Genomic DNA, 23,052 nt, shown 5'->3' with positions numbered 1-23,052 from the left:
TGTCCAACTCCAGGCCTCGAGGGCCGGTGTCCCGCAGGTTATAGATGTGTCCTTGATCCAACACAGCTGATTTAAATGGGTAAGTTACCTCCTTAACATGTCTTGAAGTTCTCCAGAGACCTGGTAATGAACTAATCATTTGATTCAGTTGTGTTGATCCAGAGTGATATCTAAAACCTGCAGGACACGACCCTTGAGGCCTGGAGTTGGGCACCCCTGGTGCAGCCTGTCAGTCCACTGTTTACCTCAGCTGGTCTCTATGACTGTTTACTTTGGAAGCTGCAAAACTTGTGAAAGGAATCAGATACAAACTGAAGAGAAGCTTCTAAACGTTGACAGTGATCCTGAGGTGAATTGTTTAGGAAATCCTGAACTTTTCTGTCAGTGACGGCTGCTGTTTTTGCTGCTGTTAACTAGCATTAAAGAATGTTTCCTTAAAGTGGATCGAACATTGTTGGACTCTGAGACTTATTGAATAAACTCTCATATGATATGAGAATCCAATCAAACTGTTTATCACAGCCTAATATTAGCTGGCATAATGTTAGCTCATAACCAGCTGTTGTTGGTGCATGTTAATGCACATCCTCGTGTGTTAGAGCTCAGACATCAGTTCAGCAGGTGACACTTGAGGTGAGAAGGAAGATGTAGTTTTATCGAGTCGCGTTGTTTCTTTCCTTCTTGTCTTCACTTCTTTGGTGAAGAGGACCCGTTCTCAGATAATAAAGCACAGATATTCATATACTGAGTCTGACACTCTGCACGGGAATGCCTATGAGTTTTCTTCTTCTCCACCTCTGGTATACTATGTATGTGGCCAGTCTGCAGCCACATTCATAAAACACTATTACACTGAACAACGATGTCCATCTCATCTGTACTCGAGATGATGGGACAACATGGTGGCTTCCATAAATCGCAAACCTTCTCCTATCTAATTTTATTTATTAATTCTAAGTTTACACATAAATTCAATCCATCAATTTGTTCTTCTTTCTCTTAAATAACCTCAAAAAACAACTGATTTTACATTTAAGTCATTATGACCTCAGACTCAGAGGCTTTTTTACTCCTTATTAGATTAAATTACACAGGAAACAACACATTCACAATGAGCCATTAATTAAACTGGTCCTCATTAACTTTCCTAAACTGACTGACTATTAAATGAGGCATGTCCTAAAAGATTAGTGAGCAATTTTCTATGAGTACTCATCTTGTAAAATGAAAAGGATAAAATATACAGAGACACACTGAGGAGTTAATATGTCTGCCAAGAACAAAAGGACCTCTTACCATATCTTAACTGTGCTGCAGTAGGTGGTGCAATTTCCAGCTGTCCTGGAAAAAGAAGAAAACAAATATTAAAGAAAAACATTTCTATTGAGGAGAACGGTCAGCATAATTGAGAGACACTTCATAAATGGCAAAAAAAATAAAAGCAGAGAAAAAGAAGAAGGAAGGTATGCAAGAAATATGACATGAGAGGAGCGAAGAGGAAAGAAAACCACACCTCCCTCAACTGAACAAATAAATATGGATATGTGGATATAGACTCACAGTAAAACAGTCTTACAGTCCTACATGCCTGCATACACATATTAAATGGACAAAAATGATGGGAGACACATTAAAGAAAAAGCTAACCTATTAAAATTAGTTTTTAGCAGTTATTTAAAACAAACCACAGATAGGCCGATGAAGGTCATTTCAAAGTTTAGGAGCTACAACCTCAAAACTGTGATCACCTCTAGTTTCAAAATAAGAGCACAAAAGGGTTAAAAGACTCAGATAGCATGATCGGAGACGCCAACGATTAGAATAAGGTCTCTATATAACTCTGCTATATGTAGGCCATGCAGGACTTCATATGTTATTAATAACGTTTTAAGTGGATTATGAATTTCTCTGGAAGCTTGTGAAGGGAAGTGAGAACAGAGGCGATGTGTGAGCACCAGCCTGGCTGCTTCCAAAATTAGGGTTAAAGTGATGTCAGAATATAATAACTGTTGCCAAACAAGCTTATCGGGAGACTCGCCATCATACTGATTAGCGTGAATGCATGTGGTGCCAAACAATTAGAGCCGAGACCCAAAGATTCAAATATCTGACACACACAACATACAAAGTTTACTGAGATTTTATTAGCTGAACTTAAACTGAAGTTAATGGGATGCAACCTCTATCTGTGAGCCTGGATTGCAGAGTAAAATTACTGTCAGACTATATGCCACATTTACTCAACAGCCACTGAACTGTGATGCAGCACAATGACCTGCTGTAGAGAAATAGATAATTAAATTGATTTCAAGGCAAAAGACACAAGACAAGATCACTTCTTCTGCAGGTCCAGTGAAATTGGATTTATTGCCATGAGGTCAGTGGAAATGTTAGTCCACATAATGAAGCCTGCTCCGTCATTTCCAGGTGTTATTGCACCACTGCAGGGTAAACCAGGCTGGAACAGGTTTGGATTATTAGTAGTGAAGGGGACTAAACTCCCAACAGACACACTCCTGCATTCCCTCCTTGGACCTTTTCCATTGATTTTGCTACAAGCTATTAAGAACAAATACAAAACAAATATTACAGCCAAGTATTGATTTTTAGGGGAAAAACTATTAACTTTTGTTTTTACTTAATTAGAACAAAAAAAGCTTGAGCACAATTTAATACTTTCAAATCACTTAATGGTTTTATTTATGTTACAGTTTAGTTTAGAGGTTTAAATTTGAACCTGGTCAATCACAGCATGAATGGGAAACTAAAAATAGTTTTCTGCTTCCTTTCCTCCACCCTGTGTGCATGCCCCCACCCACTGCCACCCATGTTCAGTGTGACATTATGAGCTCGTCTTCAGTTCAACTCCCGGCTCATGCAGCTCACAACAGAACGCAGGGGTTTTTTCTCTGAGCTTCTCACTGGAACAAAAAAAATGCTGCTGACACCTTAATACAGAATATGTTCATCAGCAAAGTGCATACACAGACACACACTGATCTGTCAGTGCTTCCAGTTTGTGTATAAAGAAATATTATTATCCCATTTTCCAAGTTTCTGGACAATTATGTTGCTTCCACAGGCATCAACCATCCAACTACAAGAGATGGAGATCTTATCCACGCAGGATGGTTTACTTCCTTCCAGAAACCATTTGTTTCCATTTATTGCTCATCCAGGGGGCTGCTTCAGGATTTAATTGAAGACCTTTCAGTGATCATCAACATCAGTGAGGCAGTAACCATTAAACCTTCCTGGTGCGCAGTTATCCTCACCTGCCTTACAACACTAACATTTGTTAGAAAATGGAACTTTTCAGTAAAGAAAGATGGATCACCGTTTTAACGATACACCCCCACTTTTTCATACATCAAAGCAGCGTTTAACACCACCCTACGAGCATAACATATGAAATTAATTTCACATCATCTTTAACATTTTACAGGAAGTTATGCACGAGGAAGTGAGGGGAAAAGATATCAAACTCTCTGCTCCCTGGTGAATACCCACCAGTGTCAGATGGATGAATCGCACATAAATCAAAGTTGTGAAGGTCAGCTGAATCAGTCCTCAGCTGACGGTGTAGCAGTGTCAGGTCATGTGCTGTGAAGGGCTCAGACTGCGTCCAGCATGGCTCTGTCTCAGTCTTCTTCTGTTTGCTGCTTCCTGCTGTTTGCTTGTAACATCTCAAAACTTTAAAAAAAAAAAATCTAATGAATCGGTTTACTTCCACGCAGAGACTGATCTTCGGGATATTTGGATAAACACTTGAAACATTTATTATCTTTTTTTAAAAAAAGTTAGTACGTGTAGAATTATTTAATAGCTTTATATATCATACCCAAGCAAAAAGAGGGACTGATTCAAGGATTTTTGAATTACATTCAGAAATGGGGGCAACCGATCAGAAACTGATACAGCATTAAAACTGCACTAGAAAACACTGGGCATGACTTTTAGGCTCATCACCTCTCTATTAAATAAGATGCAGTGGTTCCACACATGAAAATTGTTTTGTTTTGTTAAGTATTTTGTTAAATCAAGCCAAAGAAGCAAAATATTGTAAAATAATGTTACAAATCATGCACTGCAAGTTAATTTGTGTCATGTATTAGCATCAAAATATATATTAAAATATACTTAAAATATAAAGGAAAAAAAAAAAATCTATAAAGAGATTTTATATTTTATGCTCATTATCTAAATCAGCAGAAATAATTAATATAAAACCACTCTCTTATTGCACTGTCCTATTTACAGTATCCCAGATTAATATCATTGGGGGTAGTGGGGTGGTAATTAAATTTTGGAAGCTGGGGCATGTCTGGCCCCCGGGGCCCCCCTTTTAGATGCACCCCTGGAAAAAGTGCTGACTCTCTTCAATTTGAAGCTGGAAATCAGAATTACTATGTTATCAATGCAGACTTTAAACCAGAACGCCTGCCTCAAGTCAGACTGAAAACTTGAATCAGCACCACCAACCCCAACTTAACAAACAAGATGGTAGTAGTACAAAATAATAGTAAGAAGCCGCTTTTACTTATTATTTATTTAATGTAAAGCCCATTAACTTCAGTTATCAGGTATCAATAATCCCTGAATCCACTAAATTAAAATATTATCAGTTGTTGAGGTGTCTGGCTCAGTTTTGTACCAGAAGGCATGAAGTTCTCATGCGCACAGTGCAGGCCGTGATCGTGCCGATGGAAGAAATAGTGTAATAAACATCATTTCAGCTCCAACCAGCAGTCCGTACCTGCTGCATTTTCTCATCACTTTAAAAAGAATGAGAGAAAATGAAAGCACATCTGAACCACTACACATCAGCACTCAAATAAAAAAAAGAAATAAATATTAAAGAGAGACAGATTCCCGCAATGATTTTTCACGTAGCCATTTATTATGCCCTGATAGCTGACATGGCTCTCTGTTGCCCCCAGAACTCTCCTATATTGATCGAATGGAGCCTCAAATCCCCCCGAGATGCTGAGAGACTTAAATTTTAAAAGATAAGAGTGGTGGGAACGTTGAATGGGTCGTGATAAATCGCTAACTATGACTATGAAACAGAATCAGCTGCATCTGATAAAGACTGTGTTTACACATAAACAGACTACACATTTCAGCATTCTGGTCACAGATGATGCTGTTTGCAAGATCAGGTATAACACTTGTGTGAAGGATTTACTTCACACAGGTGTAAAGTAAATCCTTCAATTAGCTAAACTGTAAAACTGTCACTTATTCACATGAATTTCCTGTAAATCCTAAATCTAAAAAAAGCTACTACTTTGAATTTGCTCTATATTTCAAAGTCATTGCATAAGTGGTAGTTGGTTTGGGTCTACCCACAGAATATTTGCTTTGGTTTGCTGTTTTATTCCTCCCTCTATGAGCGTGTTGCTGTGATCTCAGAAGAAGGCGAGAGGAACTCACAGTGTGTTGTCTTTGTTTTGCTTTGACAAACGGCCACACTCTCTCGGTGCTGGTACAGTACGAAACCAACGTGTGAAGAGCTTAGTTTTGTAAATGGGAGATAAGTATGAAGAAAAGAAAAAGGCGAACAGCCCCAGCGACAGCAAAAAATATGTTGAATAAATGTCTGTCAGCCCATTCTGAATTTCATTTCTCTCCATAGAAATGACAAATACAGGCACTGTGAATTTCAGCTTTAGTCTGAGAGGGTAAAGCAAGAACTACTGCAAGGACATTTCTGCATACGGCAGTTCAATGCAGTGTTGTGTGTGTGTGTACCTGTCTCTGTTAGTGTGCATGTCTCGCATGTTATATACTAAAACATTATTGGAGAGAGTCTCGATTCTAGAGGGATGTGTTTCTGTATGAATCTATGTCATTGTTTTCAGTGTGTGTGTGTGTGTGTGTGTGTGTGTGTGTGTGTGTGTGTGTGTGTGTGTGTGTGTGTCTGGGAGAGAAAGAACAAAGGTTCAACAGAAGAGGAACAATTGAAGGCTGGAGCCATTCATCAGCTGCACAGCACCTTGCTATTCCCCTATGATATATGAGACAGGAGAGAGGAAATTACACAGCACAAAGAATGTGGACCTGGTGGACAGGACAGTCATTAGCAAACACAAAATGGGAACAATTTTTTTTCCCTTTGGGGGGGGGGGGGGGGGGACTTTTTAAAGGTGCAAACAAAGCTGAAATTAATTAGTCTACAGAAGGATGATGATTAGATATCATAAAAAGTCAAAGACAATGAATTAAATACTCAATAAAATATCAAACATATGCTTTTGGATCTAAAATCTAACTAGAAAATGCACCTTAATATTTTTCTTTTACTTTTAGTGCCCTGCAATATGTTTCTGAATGTTAAAATTCATCCACCGAATGTCGAAGGTATCATGAAAGCTGTTTACTTGCCATTGGGAGCAGTCTGCCAGCTACTTGAGCCAAAAAAAATCTGAGTGACCCAATGTAGTCCAGAAAAAAATGAGTCTTCAGCTTTTGTTTTCAACAGAGACTATTTCAGTTTTGCTCAATTTGAGGACGACAGTATTGGCCTTTAGCAACCCCTACTATGTGCTCGGGGGAGGAAGTTCTGAATGTCATATCACAACATGAATGTCTGCTGAGAAAAAATAATGAGTAGTTTCTCATTAAACGCAGAACAACCCTGTCAGTTTACTTCTATGAGAAGAAAACACAAAGCACTGGAGCATGAACCTACACAAGCAGATGCATAATCCAGGACTTATATTTCAGAAGAGTATTGTTTTTCCTCTGAGCTCATTGAACTCTAAATGGCAGGTAGAAAAAGAAATAGAGCTGTCTGTTTCCTCAGTGCCAATTTAGGGAGCTGGGGAAGCCCTGAAAGAAAACTCAGAAACAGACAAAACCACCACCAATCCCTGCAGAGATCCCCTGACAAATGGAAAACCACTAGAGAAGAAAAGGAAAGCAGGAAGTGCAGTTTCAATTTTGCCTTTGATTGTCCAAAGGTTCACATTGGAAGCCGTGTACAACGGCTTTACCTGCACTTAACATTAAGTGGCAACTTTGTCAGGTACACCTGTTCAACCGCCCTTATCTCCAGTATCTTATCAGCAAATCACAAAGCAGCAACTCAGTGCATTTAGGCATGCAGACTTGGACAAAACGACGTGCTGAAGTTCAAAGCAAGCATCACAATGGGGAAGAAAGGCGACTTTGAACATGGCGTGATTGTTGGTTCCAGACAGAGTAATTTAGAAACTGCTGAACTGCTGGGATTTTCCAGTGGAACTCTCTCTAATGTTTACAGAGAACGGTCTGAACAAGAGGAAATATCCAGTGAGTGGCAACAACTGCTTCAAATTGATAGGAAGACAAAAGTAACTCAAATAACCTCTTGTTATAACCAGGGTATACCTTGAAGAAATGGGCTACAGCATCAAAACACACTCCTGGTGCCACTCCTGTTGGGTCAGAACAGTTCACATGGGCTCAGCCAAAATGCAATAACAGAAGATTGGAAAAATACTGATACTAAGGTCAAACTAAGGTCAAACGACTTGTAAACACCCCAACAAGTAGTGTTGATGAACATGTCCATCCCTTTATGACCACATTGTACCATGTGACAAAGCTCAGATCAGCTCAAACTGGTTTCTCGAACATGACACTGAGTGACTGTACTCAAATGGCCTACGTAGTCACCGGATCTCAATCCAATGGAGCACCTTAGGGATGTGGTGGATCAGAAGATTAACATCATGGACGTGCAGCTGTCAAGTCAATATGGACCAAAATCTCTGAGGAATCTTGGCCAGTAAGGTCATATTTTTGTTTGGTGTCAGTCATATAATAATAATAATAATGATGATGGATTGCATTTATATAGCGCTTTTCGAGACCCTCAAAGCACTTTATAATTCCACTATTCATTCACTCTCACATTCACACACTGGTGGAGGCAAGCTAGAGTTGTAGCCACAGCTGCCCTGGGGCAGACTGACAGAAGCGAGGCTGCCATATTGTGCCATCGGCCCCTCTGGCCATCGCCAGTAGGCAGTAGGTGACGTGTCTTGCCCAAGGACACAATGACCAAGACAGACAGAGCTGGGGATCGAACCGGTAACCTTCCGGTTACAAGATGAGCTGAACCACGGTCGCCCAGTGGTTCAGGGGATTGGGAAGTGTATGTCCACTATGCAACAAATTGGTCTTAAATATTTAAAGCCCCACAAGCATGTGACATAAACCATCAACACATTTGTAATAAATCAAAATTTTAATCTGAAAAACGTCAAAAAGTGCAAGCTGGCGTAATCAATACTTTTCTCAAATAACTGTGGAATTTCAAAGCTCATACTTTACTACATATTCTCCTGCTCCCCTCCAGCTCTGCAGAGAGAATTTTACCATCTTTCAGCTCATTGTTTGGTTTTTGTTTGGCCTGCTTTCACTGCTTGTCTTTTAACCACTGATTTCAGACACAGCAGGCAACCAAAAAGACGCCTGCACACTACAAAAACCAACAAAAAGCACAGATGCACCAAGTTCAGAGTTATCTTGTAAAAACGGTGAAACATTTAGCAGCTACATGTTCATTTAAATTCTGTTTCACAAAGGAATACCAAGGTTAGCGAGTTGCTTAAAGCAGTGAGGCCAAAGCAGCAAACCAGTAAATACAGGGCTGGAGAGAAATTAACCTTGATAAGCAAGTGCTGACTTGAGCATTATGGGGCAATCGGCAGCCACAGTCAGCCAGATATATCTCTAAGGGGCCAGGTATAAACCAAGGAGACATTCTCATCCGAGTACAAAAGTAAAGGATGGAACGACAAAAGCAAAGAGAAAAGCTGCTCGGAGAAGACAAAAGGTAAATATGCAGTGTCTTGAGAGGTTGTGATACCTTGTGGGAAAGAAAAGACATTTTTTCCTTCCTTGTCTCTTAAGCTTTTGACCTCGTGATGAAATGGACAGGCTGGCCACAACAAACACCACCTTGAATGTCAAACACATCCCGCTGTGCATAATATTACCTGGGCTTCTGTGATGCCTGTATAATTTGATTCATGGCTCGATCCATCTGCCTAGACTTCACAAAAAAGAGCAACCATATGCAGTGATTTTCCGCCCCGCTTTTGTCCCCCCCGTATAAATTATAAAATTTCCAGATTGGCACCAGGCTGAAAGACAACGTCACAGTCTTTTATTTTTAACTTCATTCCCCTTTTTTAGACTAACCCTTGATTTTCTCCTTTGCAAGGACTTGCAAGAGGAAGCAACTTCATGTAGTACAAGAGTCACAGCTGTGGAAAAAAAACCCCACTACGTTGTTTTTGCCATTTGCCTCCAGCAAACAGCAAATGTATTTGAGCCTTTAGGCAGGTAAAGTAACTGACAGTAAGGGAAGCAGGAAACGGGGTGCCATCAACAATCTGTGACGTACTGAGCATGAATGACAAGAAAATCTGGCACTAAACAAGTCCAACTGCCAGGTTTAGACTCTATGAGTAGACAGGTGAGAACAGGTGTGTGTGAGTGGGCGGGAAGGACAGGTGCCTGGGATTGGTACAGTCTGAGGACATCTAGTGGCTGCATGGAGATTTTAGACAGTAAACAGCCACTAGATGGCTCAGCAACATCATCTTAAATCCAAACAGGTTGATTAGCCTTAATTCAAAGACCGAGGCGCATGTCATTAACCAACCACAGTTCGTTGGTAAAAAGCTGCAGGAGTGCTTGCCCAGTTCCAATCCTGGATGCTATTACTGTTCAGCAGCTTTTGTCTGCTTTGAGCAATTAAGCTTCAACAACCTCAGCCAGGTTCACTGTCTGTGTGCTGCTGTTGTTTGGATAAAGAGCTTGAAGTGCTCGTTTCTTCACACTTTAAACACATCAACAACACAGCATGCATTTAGCCATCAAACACATGTATAAAACCCTCTAGACCAGGCTTTCAACCCACTTGTGGAGGCTAAAGTGGTTTAATTAGCTAACTGCAGCTAATTAGATCCATCAGTAAAAGTGAGCAAAATCAATCAAAATCATTATGGAAATGGAAAGCCTGTTGTGGTAAACAACAGTAAACTGGTTTAGTATAATTAACCAATAAGAAGACCTGATTCAAAGGTAATACTGACTCCAATATCGCTTAATGTTTGGGATGCATGCTATGAATCGTGGCAGCTGATTGGAAACGTTTCCAAAAACCACTTACTTTGTCTTACTGGCATGTTGAGACTGATTAGTTATTAATGGCTGCGCCTCTGTTGTTGGCAGCAAAATCCAATTACTCCATAAACACAGTGTCTGTGTGATGTATGGTGTGTTTTCAGTACATAAATTATCTGTCCACAGGACGGTTACGGGCCTCCCTCTGTGATGTGTCAGTAACCAAAATAATTCATCAGTGCTGCTTTCGACTGACGAGTATCAGCAGGATGGCAGCGTCGCACCGCTGATGTGGTAATCTGTGATCATGCTTCGTCGCAGTAGGTTAAATGCCACCTGGGAGCGCCATGTCCCAGCAGCACGTTTGAATTTGCATCACAATAATACTGTGTGAGAGATTCAAAGGTGCTCTCCTCTGTGTGTTATCCCAGGTAAGATGGACATAATGTAAAAAAAGGAAGTGAGAGGGCACGGCTTCTCCTTTCAACATGAAAGGTGAAGTGAAATATCACCGTGCTGTCTGACGGCAAAAGATATTGAGCATAAAAAATAGTATGTATATAGATGCCCCATTGAAATGTAGTAACCTGTGCAAAGAGGATAAAAGCTTTGATCATCTTTTTGTTATTCAATCTGCTTCAGTCTTGCCTTGGAAAGAGCTGCTGAAGAAAAAGAACCAGTTTTTGAAAGAAAGCTTAATTTGATGGCACTCAGACTTTACTGCATCCTGAGAGTCATTGAGGGGACAAACAAAGCAAAGTCATAAAGATCATCGAGCCGTCTCCCATCCTCTTGCCTCTTTTGCATCTCCAATTAAGTCTCCCTCCTATGCGCCATAGAGGCAATTTCCCCTCTATCTCATCTCCTCTCGTGTTATCTCTTCACCAGCAGCCCTGTGGGCAAGCCAGGCATATAGTAGACATCAGAAAGTGGCTGAACAGTGAGGATGACAGAAGTCCAGAGGAGCTCCAGAATGATTCTGTTTTTCTCTTCTCCTCCTCATCTTTGCATGCATCTGCTGTACTCCTGACATTTTTGGTGACCAAAAAACTTTATATGTGAATCTATGCTCCCAGTGGGAGAGGCGATAGAAACAAGGTTTTCTTTAAACCCCCCCAAAATGTGTAGAGATCAGCACGGAGATACAGATTCAAATATTAATTAATGTAAAGGTTTCAGCTGTGACTAAATCTGCCTTTTTTAGCAATATTGTTGGAAAAGCCACCAGGCAATTTCAGTCACAGGCTTACTATAATAGACACAATGTGTGTGTGTGTGTGTGTGTGTGTTTGTGTTAGTGTTAGTCTTCAAACTCAAACTTCAAATATTTATGTAGATCCTATAAAAACATCCTATGTTTGTAACTTGATCTATATCCACAGCATATAGATCATATATGACATCATCATGTTGCCTAGGAACTACCAATGGGCTAAATTTACAATTTTTTTTAGGATATGAACAGCATCTCCTGTATCGATTTTGTTTTTTTAAAATAATAATCTATCACTCCTAACCAGTGGTGATAGATGGCTGCTCCTTCCTGAATTTTATTCTTCCACTTAAAAGGGAGTTTTTCCTTCCCACTGTTGCCAAGTGCTTGCTCGTAGGGGCGTGTCTGATTACTGGGGTCATTGTATGGTCTTTACTGGACAATATAAATTGACTGTGACTTGGCGCTATATAAATGAATTGAAATTACTTTCCTGGAACAGCTTGATATTTAATTTCTCCATCAAGTATCAGTTTACGAACATTATGATCAGGCCAAACAACACTGCTGCATGGGGATGTACTAGTGATATAATAATAAATAATTACCTTATTATGACTCAAAGCTATGCTTACTGAACGAGACAGTGAAAAAAATGATTACAGTACATCAGACTTTAATTTTTCATAACTAAATATCCCCGTGTAGTTTTTTAAAATATTTCTAATATTTAAATTTGCAAACACCATTTAGAAACAACTCTAAAATCTATAAGCAATCTGATCAATACAATGCTCCTGCTACAATACAATGCTACAATGCTCTTTTAAAAAAAATAAATCTTTATTTGAGGTGAATGGTTGTCAGAAAGGTTATAACTCAAAGGCTAATTCTCTATTTTCATTTCTTTTGATGTCATGAACTCATTTTTCGGTTCTCTGTTTCTCATTTATTTCAAAGTTTTAAAAAAAATGATCCAGTTTTCTTGAAATGATGAAATTATTATTGATGTTCCTGTTTGATAAACTGGAGTCACAATGCACCAGATGATTACTCTCCATCCACAGTGTCTGCATTCCTCCGCTTTCTCCGTTTGTTCTTGTTCCAAACTGATTTTCTATCAGAAACCTCTGGAATAGACCTTAAATGCCCCTCATGAGTAAGACCTTAACTACAAATTGCTCCTTCTTAAATTTTTCTCTTGAGAGTCGTAGAGATGTTAATTCACCATTTTCCATTAAAACACCTGGTAAACTTTTCTCAGGAGAATTTTATAACAGTAAAAAGAAAATAGTGATAATTTTGGACAGAAAAAAAGTCAATAACACCAAAAAAACTAATTTTTAACCGTGATCAAACTTGAGTTTGCTGATTTTCCAGATAAGCCCATTAGTATATCAAAAGTATAAAAGGAGAGCGGATATAATTTATTATAACAACCCCATTTGAAATAAATGCTAATGTTGCATTTATTATCAGAATCAGAGAAACTTTATTAATCCCAGAGCGAATTGAGTTGTCATAGCAGCAAATATACAACAAACAACAAGCACTCATATAAAATGAGTGTAGAAACAGAATGATGATAGATAAATAGATAAATATGTAGTAGGAAACTATTGTATTATTATTAGTCTTATTTATCCAGATAAAAGTCTCACTGAGTTTAAAATCTCTTTTTCAAGCGAGAGCTGGCCGAGCTGAAGTTGCAACAAATGCAACAAAACCATAAAACAAATAGGGAAACGGACACAAACATGTGAATCATATGCAATAACAGCTCATTAAAAGCAGTCACGCTGACCAAAAGAGCTATTCTGCTGTTCATTTAAAATCGACTTGCACTCCCTCACTATAGTTGCGGCAATTTCTGGAGACAGGGGCAGTGTATTTTAAATTCTTTGCATTATATTCTGAGAGCATGGGCTTTTCTGGTTGTGGTTTCAACCCTGGACACACAAACAAGAAGGAACCAGCCCAAGCAGAGATTTAGAGATAAAAACCAACCAATGGGCGAGTCTGCAGACTGCAAACAGTCATGTGTTTAAATGTTCACTATATGAATTTATTAAAAAAAAAAAAGTTGCTTGATATGCTCTAAAAATCAATGAATGCATGTTTAAATCAAAAACTACAGTTCCCTTCAATTTCCTAATTGTCTTTCCTCACATCATTATTATTTTTTTTAATTAAGACACATTATACACGCAAGTGGAAAAAAAACATAAGCAAGAGTAGTTGCAGACAGACAAATGTAATCTTTTAAACTGTTCCAGTAAAAACAGTGAATGCAGTTCTTTTTAAGCTTGTTTCATGTCTAGGCAGCAAATTATTTTAAATCAATTTTTTCCAAGTTCAGTGTGAAACCAACGAAAAGCTGATGTTAAAATGTCCCGTGACCTGACAAGGTAAGTGCTGTTTTTAAATTCAATCAAGGAGCGGAGGTCAGCAGGCAATCTTTGCAGCAGAGCCTTGTAAATAAAAATACAATGCTGCTGCTTTAGATTTTCTCACTCCAAATGTTTCATATAAGATACAGTGGGGTGTAAGATACCGAGAAACAAGAGGCCTTCAGGTGGCAACAGAAGCATACATGTAAACAATGTCATCAGAATCAAGCGCAAACAAAATTGTGGATTGACCATTGAGAAACAAGATTTGTTTGCATATAAAAATCCAGTTTTCATTTTTAATTTTCTTGACTTGCTCCCAACTCCAAGATCCAGGTGGATGAGTTATAGAAAAAAATCACTCCACTTGGAGTTTATATAGCGGGGGAAAATATCAAAAGAGGCCAAACTGCACTGTATGATGGTAATATACTTTTTAATTAGGTAAAGTTGGACATTTTAGCACAGGACTCTGTGGGGACTGAATCCCTTTTGGAGCCAGCCTCAAGTGAATCCTAGAGAAAAAGCACTTTTTGCCTCATTGGTTTCATTTTCCAGCTCCTGAAGTTGCCCTTCTCTCTGAATACCTACTTTACATTGTATCTCCCTTTGTATACAAATGTGAAGACTCTTTCAATCTACTGTGCAATGCAGCAGAGCACTTACATTTACACGTAACATGAGAGGAAAAAACATACAAAAACCATAGTTACAGTAGCAAAAACGGAAAATTTTCACAGAACAAAACAGGAGAGAATGTAAACACTTACAGTACCACAGAGAGACGCCGTGTAATGGCACACTACAGCAACAAAACAGTGCTGGGAATCAGCGGGCATACAGTCGCTCCTCACTGCTACGCCCAGATTCTCATCGACCTCACACCTAATGCTCTCTCTGGCACTCTTTTATATCTTAGAGCATACTGTTGTCTTCACCCTGCTTTACCACACATGCACAAACAATTATTCCACTTCTTTAATGAGCACACTGTAAAATGTTTATTTGAGCATCACGCATGTATTGAACATATTTTGGAGAGCAAAATTACTCATCATAAACATAAACTTTGCCTCTTTAGTTCAGAATGACATAAATGACAGGATGTTTAAGACTCATACTGATATCGATATTGGATTTAAAACTCTGATATATCAATTGATAAATGAAAATAATTTCCTGGTACTAATATATTGGCAAAAAGTTAACAAAATCACTCTGAGCTACTCTCTTACTCACGTTGGTTGCCACAGCAGCCAGCACTTTTCAAAACACCAACCCTAATGGACTTGTGGCTCCTCTCAGGTTCAAACCAAGGATCTTTAGTTTGTTAGTTGCATGTGTAAACCACTACACTATGGAGCCATTACAGGCAAACACCTAATATCAGCTGGCTGATACATTGGTTTGGGCTCAAGCTCAAACTGTTAGCATCGCCAAAATGTTTTAGCAAAAACCTGAGTGTAATTGTCTACAAAGAACAAAGACTTCTTGTTCTGTTTCATAAAAACAAAACTCTGAAAGATTTTACATAGTTTTTGATCACTTTTACTTCCATTCAAGAAGGAAAGCTGCTGTGAAAGACTGAGAGGCTTTTGTTTTGCACATTTTTTGGATGGCCCTTGTTAACAAGCAGCTCAGTGGTGTAGTGGTTAACACATTTACCTTATTTACCAAAACATCCCTGGTTTGAGACCAGAAAGAGACACAAACCCAACTTTAGCGTGTCACAAGCTAGTGCACTCGTTATAATGAAGCTTATGCGTAAGTTCAGTAAGGAAGATCTATGACCTCAGGTGCTGCCGGCTGAATCTAAGCTTTATCACTTCCACTTTCCCACGCTGTCAAGCTGTTTGTGTCATCACCGGTCTACTCCAATCACCTTCTCCAAGCCAATCAGTAACCATGTCGCGTACTGTAAATCTCACTGCGCATCCGTCATTCTCCTTTGCGCAACCAACCTTCTCCCAATCTCCACCTCTCATCACTCAAGCTCCATTCACGCCACCTTCATTTCCACCACCAGCGGGCTAGGCTCTGGGGGGGTCCTGCTCTGATCCCTTTCACAGCTGGGGTTCAGTTCTGCTGAGACGGGCCATTGGAGTCTGACCGCCAGACACCGATCTATATTCTGTTTATCAATAAGTCATGTTCATTTTTTCTGACTATCTGTCCTTATTGAACTGGTCTCAAACCTGAATCAAGGGGATCTGGCATAAAATCTGTGCCAAATCAAACATGCAGATCCACTGGAGAAAATAAGGAAGTGGCCAAAACTATCTACTCAAGCTAGCTGGGTTGGTTAGCAGCTACCCAGCTTTACCCTAATGATAATGGCCAAAACGCTTAAAACATCCTAAACAACATCCTCATTTCATCTTTTTAATACAATCTGTGTAAAACTGAGATGAGTAGAAATTTTACAGCTTTAATGTCTATAGGACATTACAGCATCTCTGTAGAGGTTTTGACCTAAGTGTTGATAAATACCACTGATATAAAGCTTGGCATGACATTTCTTGCTTTCAAGCCTCAATTTGTAAGCAAATTGTGCATGCAGTATGAATCGGTTGTTCTCGAGGCAAGCATTTTCAAATATAAAATATAAACTGAATTTAATATAACGATCCATCTCAGCGGAGAACGCATCCAGTCGATATGACCGCAACCACCATGAATCTACCGCGGCACACTCCATTAACCCAGAGGACTGGCCGGTCCTAAGATAAGTCAGCAAGTGCGAATCACAGGCAGACACCCAGCACCCTTACCATTCAACCAGCCTGTATGTGAGTGTCAGGAAAATGGAAAATAAGGGTTCGGCGTCAAATGTCCCACAGACTGGAAGTGGAATAATGATGGATGCTCATAAGCCTGTCAAAAAACTCAATCGACCTGCCAGCAAAGCAGTCAGGGAGACAGCCGACCAGTCCAAGCAATTACAGATTCAGCTAGACTGCAGCCTGCATCCACAGTATGTAAGAGAATCCCTCAGGGTTTTTATAGAGTGAAGGTGAGGATGTCAGCAGGCTCCAGTCAGGCAGGCCCCACAAACACTGGCTTCTGTGTCTTCTCACCTCATTCTAGTTTATTTTGAGATGATTTGGAATTCTAGGATATGTGCCATTTAAATGAAAGCTGAAGATAATCTGCAAGGATCATAATCGTTCAAGAGAAACATGAATCGGTATTACCTTTAAGATTTAATGAGTGGTGAAATAGGTGGTTTTCTTCATCTGCAGGCGTATAGATAATAATGTACTTTTGGAGAACAGTAATATCTATCTATCTCTCTGCAACATTTGCAACATTTGAAGGTAGATATTCTCCCTCTTTGAATTTTTATGTATATTTACAGCATATTTTTTGTAGCGATTTATATTTTCCTTTATTTCCTCTTTTAAAAAGACAACAACAGTCCAACGGCTGGTTATTTGCTCCTCTGAAGATGCCACAGCAAGAAGACGTGGTACAGATGTGACACTAACGCACAGTTTTGGTTTATTCTGAGTTTTTCTCTAAAGGTTAAACAACTCTGGAGCTGCCCGCAGTGTGTCCGTTATCATGGAAATCATTTCTTCATCACCAGCCAGGAGAGTAAACATAGCTTCCCTGAAAATACGTACACGGCACATACTTTTTTCCACAGTCCTGAAGCTAGTGCAGCATTTCTGATTTTTAAAACCAACATTAATAATAGAGACAAAAAGCAAGGAGCCTCAACCGAGGTTCTGATATCTAGCTGTAGTTTTGTGACGCTACAATAGTAATGTTCCCTCAAATCTGCTATCCAACAACTGGCAAAGATTAAAACACAAAGCTATTAAATAAAGCAAAGAACATTTATTTTAAGAAGTGACTCTGCACTTTATTCCCGGAGAGGAATATGATGGGTGACAGCAGGGTGCTCCCAGAGAGCTTCGTATGCTGTAAAACCTCATCACCATCACTCATGTTTTTCCTCATTCCCAACATCTCTTCTCCTGTATTGATCGACCCATTTCTTTCTGTCTCCACTCGTTGCAGATCATCAGCGCACCGCCTCCTTCTCTTATAAACTTATAATGTCATTGTTACGTTTCACGAAACCCAAGTCACGCCTCAGTGCTGCGCTTCTGAAGTACAATGGACTAAAAAACATCTATGGTAACCTTCTTCTCACACTAACAGAGACATGCGGAGAGATAGGAGACATTACAAACTGTGTATGGTAATTGATCAAATTTGTAACAATTTGAGTTACTGAAATCTGCCTATGATTAGTTAATATCAAGCATTTTCCCATTTTCATTGCTTAAAAATGGGAAAAGATCTATCAAGGTTATGCGGTATAATGTGTTGGACATTGACAAAACCATTTTTAATCTAACAAGCAAGATTTGACACTTTAATTCAAAGGGTTTTTACAAAAATGTTGCATGAAATCTTTTGGAATTAGAGCTATTTTTATACATAGTCCCTCATTTTCAGAGTATAATGAAACTAACATAATTTTAAATATAAAGACTGCTGCTAATACTTCAATGAAAAAAACCTTGCAGTCAATTGCGCCTTAAGTCTAGAACCCATGGACATCATTAAATGTTTTTTCCTTCCTTGAGATGCTCTGGCAGGCCTTTACTGCAGCCACCTTCATTTGCTGCTTGTTTGCGGCTCTTTCTGCATAAAGCTTAGATCTTCAGTAACTAGAAAGCATCCTCTGTTGGATTGAGATCAGGTGACTGACTTAGCCACTGAAGAATATGTCTTTTCTTTGCCTCGACAAACTCGGTGGTTGCTTTTGCAATCTGCTCTGGCTCATTATCCATTTATAATGTGAAACGCAGTCTGATCGGTTTCACAGCATTTGGATGAATCTGAGCAGAGACTACAGCCCAGTACACGTCACAGTTCATCCTGATGCTCCTACTAAAAGTGAAATCAAAAATAAAAACTACTGAGCTGGTTACACTGTCAGCAATATGCCCATGTCATACCACTGCTTCCACAAGGTTTGACAGATGATCCAAAGACGTTTTTCAGAAATGTGCAGGTTTGTTTAGATGTTTTTTTGACAAAGTCTAGTCTGGTCTTCCTTTTCTTGAGTGTAACCAGTGGTTTGCACTTTGTTTGCCTCTGTATTCACATTGATGAAAGAGTCACTTCCTTGTAAACCTTGACAAGATGAACCTAACTCTTTGAGAGCGTTCTTGACTTGGTTAGATGCCATTGTTTTCATTTACCATGGAAATAATTCTGTGATCATGCACTTTAGTTGTCTTCTGTAGTCTTTCAGGCCTTTTAGTATTGCTGAGCTGGTTAATGCATTCATTCTTTTCAAGTATGAACAACATTGTGATTTAGAAACTTCTGAAGTTATTGCTATCTCTGATAGATGTATTTTGGGTTTTCAGCCCAATGATGGCTTCCCTCACGTGCATCAACACTGTCTTTGGGCCTCATCAATGTTCCCTCTAATTTTTCATGTGTCTGAGCGAACACACAAACTCCCTGAGCGATCCCTTGGACCACTGTGAGCAACATTAGACGTGTGCACTGTGGTCACGCCAGCATTGAATCCATCCAAGTTACATGGTTTATTAAAATAATCAAATTACAACATTTACATTTATGTTAGACTACTTTTAATTAACTGCTTTAGCCCACTTACAATGAAAATTTAAAAAAATCTTGTTCATGACCTGTGTAGTATGTCAACACTATTGGAAGTAAAAATAACTTGAACTCCAATTTTGAAAACACAACTTTCTTTTTTTCTTTTTTATATAAAGCTCTGACTTGTATTATGAGTATGAGTCTGTGGTCTGGGAGAGAGTCCTGTAACTCTGTCTGCAAAATACAGTATATAATGACCAATGTTGTGCAATTAATTATATAGTTACTTCTTTAAAAAGGTAACCGAGTGAAAGTTATTTGCAGCTGTTTACCTAAAAATGCAGCCAAGGTGTTTTTTAAAATAAACATTTCAAACTATTTACAGAACATTTCAGTCCACTATGAGATAAAGGAGAACATCACAAGCCTGATACCTGCAGGCCTGACAACAGGAGATGTATCACTCCTGTAACATCTGTAACATCCAGTACTCGCCTCATTGTTCTGACACACACAACAAAACTATTGACTACACTACACACTAACTACACAAGATTTGCGCTAAACGTCGCAAATTTCTCACATCTCAAAACACCGCCGTCACTCCTAAAACTTCCCCTTTCCTAAACATCAAAATGCCATTTGCCATATCATTTTTTGATTGGTCGACATGGTACTTTTTTCGACCAATAGGAAAGGGTAGGTTTTTTTGGTTTTGCTCACAGGCGGAGAGTGCTTTCGAGCGTTTTCCTTATAAAATGCAGTTTTTACCGTTTCTTCCCGCAGTAAATATAAACAACGATAGTATTCAGGAAGAAAACCAAACATTGCATATATTTTGATCATAACTCTGGTTTTACGTGGCCTATCAACACAATTTTAAAACTGGTATGAAGTCCACACATTTTCCGTCAATTGTTCCGTCTGTCCTGCTCACATCTCCAATGGCTGTACACGTTGTCATTAACGTGGCTTCACTCCACATCAGCCATGCCGCTTTGCTAGCTAAAACACCGGTGTCGGCACATAAGGACGCTGTCATAGCCTGTCAATGACGTTGATTAGCTGCGTATATACGAATGTGAATCGCATCATTGGCTGGACTATGGGATAAGGTGGCATCGTTCTAATCCCATACTGGAGCAGCCAGTCACTTACTGACTAACACTGCAAAACAGTATTGTTAAAGTTTTAATTTTAATTTCAATTCAGGTTATATTTTTTTTTTTGTGCGCAACTCAGATTTTCTGTGCGCAGAGACCGTGCCAGCGGTGCGCAATTGCGCACGCGCGCAGCTTAGAGGGAACATTGGGCCTCATGTCTAAAATTTTTGCAAAAAGCTATAAAATACAAATTCAACACTTTGAATCAACTACATACATTAGACTACAATGGCAGATATTATTCTGCCTCATTTTTCATAAAACCGACAGGGAACCGGCCTGACCTGACTGAAACTACTTGTTATTCAGTTGTCCAATCACTTTTCAGCCTCTAAAAATAGGAGACTGTTTATAAAAAGTTGATGCAAAATTATTGTTAAACCCCTTAAATTAAAGCTAATAGTCAGCAGTTTAATTTCTATTGTTTGACTTTAGATCCACAAAAAGTACAAATATGTGTCTTTGTCCAACAAATTGTTGACCTCACCGTATAAGCCTGAGGAAAAAAAAAATGTTCTCCGACTCATTCCTCTTTGCTTGGCTGAACATATCAAGCCACTTTTTTTCTCCAACACTTTTTTTGGCAGAAGCACCATCTCACCCATGAGAGAAGACAAATCACCAGTCCACCAGAGGACCCAAAAGGAAAGTCACTCACACTCATATTCACACTCAAAAGCACTTTGGACTTTCCAGTACAACAAACTTACATGTCTTTGAACTGAGAAGACACGTGTAACAGTTGTGTGACTCAAACACAACATCGCTTGACTACTAATCGTGGACCACAGAGACTGCAGACAAATGAAATGGGTGTTGGGGGTGCACATTAAAATGCATTGTGTTTTATTAAAGTGTTGGAAAAACAAAGTCAAGGGACACGGAAGTGGCTCTGGCGGCATGTGGTGGCCCAAATGCCAAACCTCTGGACCAAAAGATACGCCTACTGCCGTATTTTGATAGTGGTAGTGGAGACTGATGCCTGGTGTTCACATTCTGCTATGTCTTTTTGATTAGTTTGAGATCAGGAGACTGATGAAAACTGTTGCATCTGACTGAGACTATTTTTATATTCTCTGGATCCTGGAAGAGATCATTACCATTATCACATAAGAAAGATGATCAATCAGGAAAAAGTCTCAATGCCACCAAGGTTCGTTACATCATAAGAGAGCTTCGTTTTTGGGGGGTCAAGAGTTTAGCTTTTCCTTTGTAAATGTGAAAATGCCAAAGTGGGAATTTAGAGGTCAGAGGTCAGGGAAGAGTCAGGGCATTTCCTCGAGATTAACAGCTCTTCGTTAGGAAGTTATGAAGGATTTATTAGAAGCTGGCAATCCGCCACCATGCCTCAGAAGCGTTAAAATGGGAGTACTGCTTTAAGAACAGCACACTCCTAACTCTACAGGTGACTTCATCCTTCAAGCCAGATGTCAATGGTAATAAAGCTGAAGGCTGAATATTTGTAACCCCAGTGGTAACCCTTGTCATCACACACTGTATCCAGGGATGCAGCGATGAATAATAGATGCAACCAAGGCACACCTCCTTTGATCATTACGACCAAAAATAACTGATATCAAGCAAAACTTCAAAAGAAAGAAGAATTTTTTAAATGAGCTGTTACATATGACTGGCATGAACTGTTTCACATAGAGATTCATGCTAAAGCACAGCTTAGGAGGTGAGGGGGTGTCACACTGGACACGTGAGGACATGTAATGAATCACATACCTTGAGCAATAGCTATGGACTCGAACCTGTGCAGCTCTCTCAGCAGACAGGTGCGCTCAGACGGATGAAGGCTATAAATAAACTCCTTTGCTCCTCGGGGTGAGTTGAGGGGCTCCATCGGCTCCTTGAGGGGGTGTGTGCCCAGGTGACACCGCTGCACCACCACGGAGAGCGGGGTCTCCGAGGCGAGCTGCACCGGGGATGCTAGGGCGGGCGTTTGGTGGGTTTTGAGGGCGGCTCCGGTCAGACCAGTCCCGGCTCTGAGAGAGAAGGCAGGCCGCAGGACTCTCCGCAAGCAGGGCAGCATCTCTGAGATGGGGAAGTAGAGCGAAGAGCCGGAAACCTGATGGAGGTGGAGACACCAGGCCTGGTTATCACCACTTTAAACCCGCACTCACCAAAAACCACATGGTGTAAAGATTTATATAATTATTTATCTCCAGTGTGGAACAATCGCGGCAACAGCGATCGCACGATAACATCCTGTACCCTCCACAGACAGCCAGGCTTACTTAACAGGAGCAAGCACCGGCCTGGCAATGATCACCACACTGACCATGTCGACAGAAAAATATTGATTGGAGCGGATTTAACGCATTTGCTTGGAAACACAAAGGTGAAGAAAAAAAAAAAAGATTCGCCAGTTTTCCAACTTGACTTATCGGACTCACCTCAGTCTATGCTCCGCTGTCCCGTCCAACAACCTCCACAGGAAACCTTGAAAACAGTGAGGTCGCTCCGGCTCATACGCGTCCCTCCTTTAAATCCGGTGAGATTTTGCGAAGCCCAAAACCTTTATAACTAGCTGGATGTTTATACTTAATCGCATTTTTGC

The 23,052-nt window shown here is 39.8% G+C and overlaps 1 protein-coding gene across 1 annotated transcript in view; it reads right to left on the bottom strand.

Annotated features, from left to right (window-relative positions):
* LOC116329745 (transmembrane protein 65-like) overlaps positions 1 to 23,045 on the bottom strand; it is a 40,679-nt gene extending 17,634 nt beyond the window's left edge. The window contains exons 1-3 of the mRNA XM_031751821.2: positions 22,889 to 23,045; positions 22,218 to 22,560; positions 1,297 to 1,341 (exon numbers count right to left, since the gene is read on the bottom strand). Of these exons, the coding sequence (XP_031607681.1) occupies positions 1,297 to 1,341; positions 22,218 to 22,524 (352 nt within the window). The 5' untranslated portion in view covers positions 22,525 to 22,560; positions 22,889 to 23,045. The remainder of the gene's footprint in view (positions 1 to 1,296; positions 1,342 to 22,217; positions 22,561 to 22,888) is intronic.
* Positions 23,046 to 23,052: the final 7 nt, after the last annotated feature.

This window comes from Oreochromis aureus, linkage group 11, assembly GCF_013358895.1.
Source record: "Oreochromis aureus strain Israel breed Guangdong linkage group 11, ZZ_aureus, whole genome shotgun sequence".
NCBI classification, from domain to species: domain Eukaryota; kingdom Metazoa; phylum Chordata; class Actinopteri; order Cichliformes; family Cichlidae; genus Oreochromis; species Oreochromis aureus.
The sequence above is the reverse complement of the archived record's forward strand: the minus strand, read 5'-3'. Positions and strand labels throughout refer to the sequence as shown.